Raw genomic sequence first — 12,144 nt, forward strand, 5'->3', positions numbered from 1 at the left:
GTTAACTAAGTTTATAGAGTTTGGGGGTTCTTTTGTGTTCGGAAAAAAGGATCAGGACGGAGTATACATCATCACCAACCTATATGCACAATAAAAGAAATACACAGAAGATATTAGTGATTTCACTTTGGTTACCATGAGCCAACTGGTACAAAGAGTGCTTGAAATAAGATATAGGTGAGTTAATGGTAAAAAACAGTTGCAATTGATCCAATAGCCAATTTTAAGTTACAACCACATTTTCCCCTCCTGACTTAGTACTGCCTATATTCCTGATAAATACCAAGAATACAGGAACGTAATTCTGACTTATTCATTTCTAAACAATTGAGAGAGAGAGAGAGAGAGCGCGCGAGAGAAGACGACTGTATTTTACCTTTTTTAAAAAAAAACCTCTGACCTCTATATCAACAACATGAGGTAAAAGCCTACACAGCCACAAAAGTTTCCTTAAAGATACCTCCTTTTATTCACAAAAGAAGAAGAAAGCTTTTCTACAAAGCAATTTGTGAAGAATGCCATTTTATAGTTTAACTTTATCAATTTTTTAAAATGCATAAATAGAATTCCTTACCGTCTGTAGTCTGACGGATGGTGTTCGGCTAAGAGGACTTCCTACTGGGCTGAAACTCCCTGTGAAAAGACAAAGCTGTGAATTTTTGCTTGTTACCCCGTTCTAATAAACCACTTTATTTTAATAACATTATGTTAGCAGGACATGTTTCACAAAACTCTAATGAAAAGCAGCACCATCTTTCAGTTGCAACTACACATCCTTCAGTCAGGAACAGTTGGAGGGTTTATTTAACTAATAGACCTGACACAAGGTTAGTTAATCCAATATTTCCATTCAAATGATTTGGAGCAATAGCACAAGCAATGTCCACATGCCACCTCGTGCTTAGAACAGACACTATTATCTAAACTACACTGCCTTTCTTTTCATTGTATTTCTGAGTAACGCATACAAAGTTTTCAGTCAGAAATGATCACAAAACCTCTCAAAGGAATTACTTATTCTTTCAGATAAAATAAGGATGTCTATTCAGTATCTCCCTTTGATCATCTGACTTCCCACCACAACACATCTTGATATTTATTTTATTCACTCTTTATAAACTGCATTTGAAAAAGTGCTACTTGTAAATGTGTTCCTTTTGAAATTATTTCATCGGCTAAGCTCAAGAAAATCCTTTCATCTATGGATTTATCTTTTTATTATTAGTTTCTTCTACTATATCTCTTCTAAGAAAACATCTTTAAAAGATAGAGATATCTGAAAATTGCTAAACATGACAATACTAAATGCTATAGCTTTGCTGAAATATTTCATCTCTCTTTTTCCCAAGCAGGTGGAGCAGAGGCAAGCCAAATATCACAGAGTTAAGCTCACCATCTTTTTGCCATGAGAGACAAGGGTTCAAATCCTAGTTTAGGTTTCAAGTGAAAATGAGTTATGAGGTCTCACTCTAGTTTCCAACCACAAAACCCAACTCAATTTAGCACAACAGGGAATATCTGCTCATAAGGAGCCCAGAGTTTGAATAATGGGGATTTTTCAGGTTAAGATTCAGATGCATTGGCACAGATCCTTGGGAAACCTTGTACAACCTCCACCTGCACTATACCCGTGTGAAGCCAGTGGTATTATTCATATTCATAAGTGATTTGACTGTAAATGTTTAACCACTGGAAGATATTTATATATGTAATTAAATGGTGCTGTGGCAAATTGCCGGCACTACTTTGATGGGTCTTGCGCTCTCTCTTCTTGGGGAGGGTTCAGGGATCTGTTTCTCGCCCCTGAACTGGGGTATTAACTGCCCCGCTAGTGTCCTAGAGGAGGGGAGTGGAGAGGGAGGGACCCAGACCCGCCCTCTACTCTGGGTCCCAGCCCAGGGACCCTAGGGATAGCAGTAAGCCGCTTGAACTAGCGGTTCCTTCCCCTGGGCTACTTCCCTCTCCTGCCCTTCAGCTTGTGGGACTTCCTGCCCTCCCTTTGCACAAACCAGGTGTCCCTTTACCTAGGGTCTTGATCTTCTTAGCCCACCACAGCACTTCTCCAAACTCTCCTCTGCTTCCCTCCAAACTGGTCTCTGCTCCACCACCAATCCACTCTGCTTCAACTCCTCCAAACTGCTCTCTACTCCAACACCAGTCCACTCTGCTTCAACTTCTTCCCTTGTCTGATTGAAGCAGGGGGGTTTTTAATCAGGTGACTGGCCTCAGGTGCTTTAATTGGTTTCAGGTGCTTTAATTAATCTACAGCAAACTTTCTTCCCTCTACAGGGAATAAGGCTCCCTTCTAACACTCTCCTGCTGCCCTCTGGCCATGCTGTATCACATATCCCTCCCCCCACCCCCGCTCAACACCATGGGGTTGGGCTACTTGGGACGAGAGGCAGTGCTGTCGTGATAGGCCATCAGCATTGCTGTGTTGGTTTCCAGCCCTATGCTGTACCCGGAAATGGAAGGGCTGCAGGGATAGGAACCACCTAGTCACTCTTGCATTCTTCTCCTTGTTTCTGTGCACCCACTGGAGTGGGGCGTGGTCTGTCACGAGGGTAAACCGCCTCCCCTAGTCTTGGGGACTAGAATGATAGAGCTGGACCACTGGCTGTGGGATTCTTCAATAACCCAGAATTCCAGCATCTTCTTCACTTCTGTCCTAATTTCTTCCCTTTTAGCTTCCGGTATTCGGAATGGTCTTATCACCCTTACTCCTCGACTGGTGACAATATGATGTTGGACCAGTGTCGTACAGCCCGGCTGTGTACAGAACACAACCTCTGTTCATTGTTCTGGAGTTAACTCAGAAGATATCTTCACCAGCGCCTGTGGGTTGTCTGTCTGGGGTGGAGCTTCCCGAATGACCAGGCACGTCTCTCAGTCATGCCAGGGCTTCAGTAAGTTGATGTGGTAGATTTGCTCTGACCTTCAGTGGTCTGGTTGTCTGACCTTATAGTCCACCTCCCCAATGGCTTCCACTATCTCACATGGTCCATGCCAGCTGGCTAGGAGTTTGCTTTCTGCTGTCGGTACTAGCACCGTTACCCATTCTCCCGGCTGAAATTTCTGTACTTTTGCCTGACAGTTGTAATATGCCCGCTGGGCCTCTTGTGCTTTTTCCAAATGTTCTCGTACTATAGGGGTTACTCGAGTTATTCACTCTCTCATCTGTGTCATGTGCTCAATTACATTCTTTCCTGGGTTGGGTTGTTCTTCTCAAACTTCCTTAGCAATATCTAATATTCTGCGTGGGTGGCGTCCGTATAGTAGTTCAAAGGGAGAGAAACCAGTGGATGCATGGGGGAATTCCCATATAGCAAACATTAGGTATGGTAGAAGGGTATCCCAGTCTTTTCCATCCTGTGCTACCACCTTCCGGATCATACTTTTAAGGGTTTGGTTAAACAGCTCAACTAGTCCTTCTGTTTGTGGATGGTAGACTGAGGTCCGTATGGCCTGGTTGCAGAGTAGGGTACATAAGTCTTTCATTAATTTTGATATGAACCAAGTTCCTTGGTCTGTCAGGGTCTCCTTAGCGATGCCTACTCTGGCAAAAACCTGGAGTAGTTCTTTTGCTATTGCCTTGGATGTGGGGTTTCTTAAAGGAATGACTTCTGGATACCGCGTGGCGTAGTCAAGGATGACTAGTACGTTTCGGTGGCCCCGTGCCAATTTTTCCAGTGGGCCCACTATGTCCATTGCTATCCTCTCGAAAGGGACTTCAATAATAGGCCCGCAAGTGAGGTCCGGAGCTATGCAACTGGCATTCAGGGCAGGAGGCACAATAGTGCTGGAACTCTGCACGTATTCCTGGCCAATAAAACCTTCTTAGGACTCTATCCAGTGTCTTGTCTACTCCTAGATGTCCCCCAAATAGATGACTGTAAGCTAACTCTAGTCCTGCCCTTGTGTGTTTCCGTGGGACTAAGAGTTGCTCTACTTCTTCCCCTCGTATTTGCGCTATCCTGAACAACAGATCAGGTTTGAGCACATAATATGGCCTTAGGCCTTTGGTCTTTCCTTCCATGGGTACGCCATTTACTTCCACTATCTCCTCCCTCACTTTCGCATATAGCAGGTTATTGGCTTGGTCCTGCCTGAAATCCTTACGTGCGGTACCAATCTGACCTAATTCCAGGGGGCATGTTTCTACTCCGCCCCCTGGGTTGCCCCTACTTGGGCTAGGAATCGCCTCCAAGTCCTCACTGGCCTGAATTATCTCCTGGCCTCCTGAACGGGTTCGCCTACCAACAAGGGAGGTTTTCTGGTTCTCGGCTAGAATCCTGGTCCATAATCTTTTATCTGCCTTCCTTTCCTGCCTAGACTTTCGGGGTTTCCCGGGGGATGAAAATAACTCTGGGGCAAATTCAGCAAACATTGGGGTGAGGCTACCTGTAGGTACCTCTGTCTCAGCCCAGGGGTTGCTACCCTCCCCTAGCTCAATTGGGGGGAGTAAGCTCTCAAACCCGGGAAAGTCCCTACCAATTAAGACAGGGTACAGGAGCCTGGGGACCACCCCTGCTGTCACCCTGCTAGTATTCCTCTGGATCTCAATCCATACCAGGATTGTGGGGTAGAAATTTACGGTGCCATGAACGCACATTACCCTGTGTTTTTGGCCCGGGTTAGTTGTTCTTGCCCCACCAACTTCCCCAAGACCAGGGTGACAGCACTCCCGGAATCTACTAATGCTATGGTTTCGATTCCGTTCATTTTTACTGATCTTGTACACCCATGCGAGGTCATTGCAACCCCTACCAGGCTGATTAGGCCACATTGCTCCCCGTGATCCCCCAGATTACATTGCATAGACTCTTCCCTGTTGGGGCATTGAGCTACTATATGCCCATTTCCCCACACTCGTAACACCGCCCCCTTATTCCGGTTGCCACCCCCAGCCCTCTCCTCCCAATCCCCCAGGTCCCTTCTTGGCCTCGGGCCATTCCTCAGTGTCTTTCCTCCCAGTTATGGTTCTCCTAGAGTTCTCGACAGTCCGGCGCCTTGGGTTTGGGACTGGCTTCCTGTTTTGCCATGTCTCACCCCCTGGGGTCTGGAACAGTTCGCGGGCTGCCAGCTGTCTTTCCATGAGGGAGGCCAACTCATCATAAGTGGAGGGGTCATTCTGGCCAACCCAAGCCCAGAGGCCTGGTGGTAGCCCCCTCATATACCGGTCCAGTACCAGGAGCTCCATCATCTTCTCAGAGCTGAGGGCCTCAGGGCGCAGTCATTTCCAGGTCAGGTGGATCAGGTCAAACAATTGCGATCTGGGTTTCTTGTCCTCCATATACTGCCACTCATGGAACCTTTGGGCTCGCAACACCTTCGTTACTCCAGATCTGGCCAGGATCTCTGCCTTCAGCTGGGGGTAATCTGCTGCAGTCTCCGCAGCCATATCATAGTAGATCTTCTGGACCTCTCTACACAGGAACGGGGCGAGGATACCAGACCATTGAACTTGGGGCCAGGCCTCCTGCAGGGCTGCTCTTTCAAAAGCCAGGAGGTATGCCTCCACATCATCCTCCCGTGTCATTTTCTGTAGGCAGTGGCTGGTCTGTATGGTCCGGGTCCCGTCGTAGTTGCGGTTCAGCTCCATAAGGGCCTTCATCTGGTTCACCAGCTCTTGCAGCAGGGCTCAGTCCTGGGCAGCCTGACTCATCAACAGATGATTAATCCCGTGCTGCATCCGAGTCACCTCCTATTGGGCAGTTGCTTGGACCCGGGTAGCCTCCTGCTGGGCTGTGGTGGCTTTTATTAGGGCCTTGACCACGTCGTCCACCTTAGGGACGGGAGGGTTTTGGCTAACCCTAGTTTAAGTCCCCAGTGTGTAGATCCCACTGCTGACACCATGTGTGGCAAATTGCCGGCACTACTTTGATGGGTCTCGTGCTTTCTCTTCTTGGGGAGGGTTCAGGGCACTGTTTTTCACCCCTGAACTGGAGTATTAACTGCTCCATTATGTCCTAGAGGAAGGGAGCGGAGAGGGAGGGACCCGGGCCTGCCCTCTACTCCGGGTCCCAGCCCAGGGGCCCTAGGGATAGCAGTAAGCCACTTGAACTAGCGGTTCCTTCCCCTGGGCTACTTCCCTCTCCTGCCCTTCAGCTTGTGGGACTTCCTGCCCTCCCTCTGCACAAACCAGGTGTCCCTTTACCTAGGGTCTTGATCTTCTTAGCCCACCACAGCACTTCTCCAAACTCTCCTCTGCTTCCCTCCAAACTGGTCTCTGCTCCACCACCAATCCACTCTGCTTCAACTCCTCCAAACTGCTCTCTACTCCAACACCAGTCCACTCTGCTTCAACTTCTTCCCCTGTCTGATTGAAGCAGGGGGGGTTTCATCAAGTGACTGGCTTCAGGTGCTTTAATTAATCTATAGCAAACTTTCTTCCCTCTACAGAGAATAAGGCTCCCTTCTAACACTCTCCTGCTACCCTCTGGCCATGCTGTATCACAGGTGCAATTCAAGCTCAAAGAGTTACAATTTATTAGGCCCTGATCTTGCAAATGTAACCCACGTGCCTAATAGGAAGATAACTGTTTAAGAGATCTATCTGGGGAGGTGGGGAGGAATGGGTTGTGTCTGGGTCATTGTTAGGCAGATGCACAATTAGCACTCAGAATTTTCTGATATTGGGTGTGGTAGTTTTGGGTATGCTCAATGGGTTCCCAGTAGCTTGACTGAGACTCCATTAGTAAGGCTATGTTTTAGTCAGGGGTATTTTTAGTAAAAGTAACGGACAGGTCATGGGCAGTAAACAGGTCATGGGCCGTGAATTTCTGTCCATGACTTTTACTAAAAATACCCGTGACTAAAACTTGGGGGGAGGTGCCATGGGTGCTGGGGGAAGGTGGCTGGCAGGGTACGGCCTGGGACCCCCACTGGTGCTGGTGGGTGGGGTGGGTGGTGGTTGGCGGAGCTGGCAGGCTCCCTATCTGGCTCCGCACCCACCCACCCCCACCAGCAGCAGCAGAGTTTGGGTATGGGAGGGGGCAGGGGCATGGCATGGGTTGAGGTGGGCTCTGTGCAGTGCTTACCTGGGAGGCTCTCCAGAAGTGGCAACATCCCCCTCGCTTAGCTACTCCCAACCCACACAGTGAACCGCGGCCAATGGAAGCTGCGGGGGTGGTGCCTGCAGGCAGAGGCAGCACACAGGACTGCCTGGCCATTCCTGGACCTAGCAGCTGAGTCCGGGGGATGCTGCTACTTCTGGGGAGCCCCCCAGGTAAGCGCTGCCCACAGCTCGCATCACCCTGTCCCGTGCCTGAATCCCCTGTCCCCTCCCACACCCAAAGTCTTCTGGGAGGTGGGCACACGATGGCCCAAGACTGCCCCAGCAGTGGCTGGTACGACGGGTGCCGGGGCTGCCCAAGCTGCCCAGGAGCCAGGTGCACAGGCCACTGCAGAAGTCATGGAAGTCACGGATTCTGACTGACGGAAGTCATGGAAGTCACGGAAACCTTGCAGACTTATCCATGAGGGCAAATAGCCAGGGCAGCTGCTTTGCGAAAGGCCTTGTGCCCTCTGTGGGTTGGGAGAAGCTGAGTCACAGCAGTAGACAGCAGGCTGTTTCTCCCTAACTCTGAAGCATTTTGCAGCAGGTTAGTGATATTGTTAACCCTCCTGGCCGTGCTAATTATAGAAAGGGGAAACGGGAAGGAAAAACTAATTTTTTAATTTTAATTGTATACTTGGAATGTTTGATTTTAGCCAAACTGTTTTAGTTAAATTGTCTCAACTAGTATGATTCACCAACTTTTCTCTTATTTAAATGTGATGACAGGGAAAGAGTCACTTATATTTTGCTATTCTCAGTTTGTACTTTTCTTGTAACAGAGTTTTTTTCCCCCCTGTATACTTAAATTGAGTGGTTGGTTAATTAGCTAACTGAGTGATTTCACTAGAGGAGAAGGAAGAGTCTGCATGGATTCCATCTGAAGATTTCTACAAGCAAGTGGAGGGAAGATGTGGATGCAGTGCTTCCATTCAGCAGACTGTATAGATTTTGGTGATCAAAAACTGTAACTGAGACTCAGATGAACTCAACCTAAGCGTTTGAGAATTCAGAATTTCCTCTCACCGTGTTTCTGTGGGGACTGACCTGTTTAGATTTAATTTCTTTTCTTTATTTTTATGTATTACTATAAAGATTATGTGGATTATAAAATAGGTATGTTATGTTGTAGAAATTAAAGTTGTTAATAAAAATATTATGATAAGATTTTATAAAGTTGGTATTTAAGAATTAAGTTAATTCCTTTTGTTCTTTTTGGACTTGATTGTGGGGTGGTTGACCCTGTGGAATCCTTGCTGAAAATCCTTAATGACTGAATTCTGCGTCTCCACATGCTTTTCTATGAAGTTAGGTTTTTTTAGGCACTGGGGAAGGGCAGTAAAATAAACTCTAGGCTACCCAAAGGTTACACAAACACTTACGCATGTGAGAAGCCCTCAAGTCAATGGGACTACTACATGAGGCAAAGTCATTCATGTGCTTATGTATTTGCAGGAGCAAGGCCTTAGTGTATCAAAAGTAAAATGTAATCACTATTACATACACAGTCCATGCAAAGAATTACATAGGATTTAAAGGGAAACTGTAAAGCCAAATTGACCAGTTTTGGTTTAAAACAAAAAACAAAAAAAAACTTGTGCAAAACTCAAGACCAACAGACATATTTTCATAATTAAATAATAAAAAAACTAATGAAAATAGCTTTTTTAAAAACTTTAATCTTTCTAATGCCATTTTTTCAAATCAAACACACCAACATTGTGCTAGTTTGTGAGAATCTGAAAGTCATATGAACTCAAAAGAGACTAAAAACAACTGAAATGTATTACTTTATTTTAATTTTCCAAGATAATAGAACTGCAGAATGTAAACATGAAAAGAAACAGATTTGAAAATTCTTTCAATTTTAGTAATTTAAGATTTTTTTATAACAGAGATATGAATTTTAATTACTTGTTTTTTTAATCTCACAGTGCCCTTTAAAGAAAATATATATTACTGGTCAGATTCTAAGACAAACCTCTTAGGGCCCGAACTGAACATCCTTACAAAAGGTGAGTAATCCTTTTCAGTTCATGTAAGTAAGTGTTTGCAGGATTAGGGATTTAGGGCCACACTAGCATCTTCCAATCCAGCTTGAATAGGGGGCAGCACGTAACTGCACTGCCTGAAGAGGAGGGCAGGGCTCAAATTATAACTCTGAAAGATTTTACTCCCTTATTTTAATGGATTTATTATAAATTTGCTGTATAACTAAAATAACTGGCTGAATCTTAGCTTTAAAAGTCTGAGACAAGGAGAAATTTTATTTAGAAAAATCCTTTTAAAACAAAGTTTTTTGGTTTAAAGTTATAAAGTTAAAAAAAATAAAGGGCAACAATATATATGCTTAATGCTTTTGTGATTCAAGAATAAATGAGTTAAAAATAAAATCTAGCTTGATTAATCCAAAAAATTATAGTAAAGTAGGACTCTGTTTTGAAATGTAGTGAACCAGATGCTTATTCAAGGTGATGGTTGGAGAGGCACAGCATATTGAAGCATGGAGGGAAAAGCCTGGTATATTAAAGTTTGTATTGATACTTTTTGATATAATTACAGGCCTATAAAAGGATAAATCTATTAAAGAAAAACAACAACACTTAGAGGCAATGAAAAATGGAATATTCAAAACTAATGTATCTACTTAAAAAATGTTACATGTAGCTTTATGGGCCGCCTAGTGACTGTATTCCTGGCTCAAGTGGGGAACTAAAGGGTTTCCTGCAGGAACTAAAATCAGGTGGGCAATTAATGTGAATCCCTACTGCAAGTAACATCTCTGGACATGCTTAGCCCTCTGGGGAGATAGCATATATTGCTTTGACCTGGTTCAAAAAGCCTGGCAAACTGAATTGTAAACTGTATAAAGTTTCTCACCCTGACACAGGGAGAAAAAAGAAAAGGAGTACTTGTGGCACCTTAGAGACTAACAAATTTATTAGAGCATAAGCTTTCATGAGCTACAGCTCACTTCATCGGATGCATACAGTGGAAAATATAGTGGGGAGATTTTATATACACAGAGAACATGAAACAATGGGTGTTACCAAACAGACTGAAGCAAGAGTGATCAGGAAAGGTGAGCTAAGTTGCTCATCATCAATCCAAGAACAGAGGTAAGACTGTGATGAAGAGGGACAGGTTCTGGGGAGGACCTGAAGTACTTTGGAACCAGAGTCTCCATGTGGAAGATGGGTGACACCTGATAAACTAGGCAGTTGTATAAGCAGTTTATTGCTTTTAAGGTGTTTTTTCTGTAACACCTTTGTTCTGAATAATTAGTTCTTTGCTTTATGAAAGCTGGTTGGTCACTGCTTAACCCTGTCATTGCCCCTGAGAAAACAGGACTGCAAGTGCTGATTGAAACTCAGATTCTGCTGAGATGAGTGATTTATAAGGGTCTGCAGCCCAGGTCTAGAGAAGAGACTCACAGGACTCTGCCCTGAGGGCAGCGATGACTAGAGGCCTGACACCTAATAGGGCACCTTCAAGGAGGCCATGAAGGGGTCAGACGTGCAGCTAGATCAAGAAATATGACACATGCCACAAAGAAATTTTCCTGCTGTTTTGTAACCTTTGAAGAGAAAGTCAAGGATTGAAACAAAGAAAAAATGATTACCTACCTTTTGTAACTGTTGTTCTTGGAGATGTGTTGCTCATGTCAATTCCATTCTAGGTGTGTGTACGTCCATGTGTATAATCGTTGGAGATTTTTGCCTTAGTGGTATCCGTAGGGTCAGCTGTGGTGCCCTCTTGAGTGTCGCACTCATGCGTCGGTATGTTAGGCGCTGCTGGCCCTACACCCTCTCAGTTCCTTCTTGCTGGCAACTCCGACAGAGGGGCAGGAAGGAGGGTAATGGAATGGACATGAGCAACATATCTCAAAGAACAGTTACGAAAGGTAGGTAAAAGTTACCTTTTCTGTAACTGGTGTTCTTTGAGATGTGTTGCTCATGTGTATTCCACAATAGGTGTGTGTGCTCGCCACGTGCACCGGTGCCGGAAGTTTTTCCCCTAGCAGTACCCGTACGGGGGAGCACCCCAGCGACCCCTAGAGTGGTGCCTCCATGGCACGGTATAAGGGGAGCTGCGTGCTCCCTCCACCCTCAGTTCCTTCTTGCCAGACAACTCCAACAGGTGGGAAGGAGGGTGGGATGTGGACTCTCTTTTCTTCTTTGAGTGATTTCTCATGTGTATTCCACAATAGGGGATTCCAAGCTATATCTGTTGGAGGTGGGTAGGAGTTCACAAGTTCTCAGGACGGAGGACAAGCTGGCCAAACCTGGCGTCATCCCTGGTTTAGGAGACGATCGCATAGTGCGAGGTGAACGTGTGAACTGAAGACCACGTGTCGGCCCTACAAATGTCCTGGATGGGGACGCGGGCCAAGAAGGCAGCCGACGAGGCCTGCGCTCAAGTCGAGTGTGCCTTCACAATTGGTGGCGGGGTGATACCCGCCAGCTCATAACAGGAACAGATGCATAAAGTGATCTGGTTGGAAAGCTGCTAAGTGGAGATAGACCGACCCCTCATGCACTCAACTGAGGCGATGAACAGTTGCGAGGATTTTCTGAATGGCCTGGTCCGTTCGAGGTAGAAAGCCAGAGCCCGCTGCACATTGAGTGTATGGAGATGGCACTCCTCACTGGACGCGTGGGGCTTGGGGCAGAGGACCAGCAGAAAAATGTCCTGACTCATGTGATAGGCAGAAACCACCTTCGGGAGGAACGCAGGGTGTGGGTGGAGCTGGACCTTGTCCTTATGAAAAACCATGTATGGAGGCTTGAAGGTCAGGTCCCTGAGTTCTGAGACCTGCCTGGCTGACGTGATCACAACCAGGAAGGCCACCTTCCACCAGAGGTGGGACCAGGAGCACGTGGCTAGCAGCTCGAAGGGGGGCCCCATGAGACAGGCCAACACCAGGCTCAGGTCCCACTGCTGGACCGGGGGCCTAGCATACGGAAAAAGATGGAAAAAGTCATAGCATGGGAGAATACTGTGTGGCTCTGCACCGGTGGATGGAAGGCTGATATGGCAGCCAGGTGCACCTTGACTGATGAGGGTGCCAGGCCCTGGACTCTCAG

General features: G+C 46.2%; 1 protein-coding gene across 6 annotated transcripts in view; it reads right to left on the reverse strand.

Annotated features, from left to right (window-relative positions):
* AHI1 (Abelson helper integration site 1) overlaps positions 1–12,144 on the reverse strand; it is a 188,633-nt gene that overhangs the window by 48,734 nt on the left and 127,755 nt on the right. For all 6 annotated transcript variants that reach the window (XM_073337381.1, XM_073337382.1, XM_073337383.1 and 3 more), the window contains one exon: positions 575–633. In XM_073337381.1, coding sequence (XP_073193482.1) covers positions 575–633 — 59 coding nt within the window. The remainder of the gene's footprint in view (positions 1–574; positions 634–12,144) is intronic.

This window comes from Lepidochelys kempii, chromosome 3 (assembly GCF_965140265.1).
Source record: "Lepidochelys kempii isolate rLepKem1 chromosome 3, rLepKem1.hap2, whole genome shotgun sequence".
Classification (NCBI taxonomy): domain Eukaryota; kingdom Metazoa; phylum Chordata; order Testudines; family Cheloniidae; genus Lepidochelys; species Lepidochelys kempii.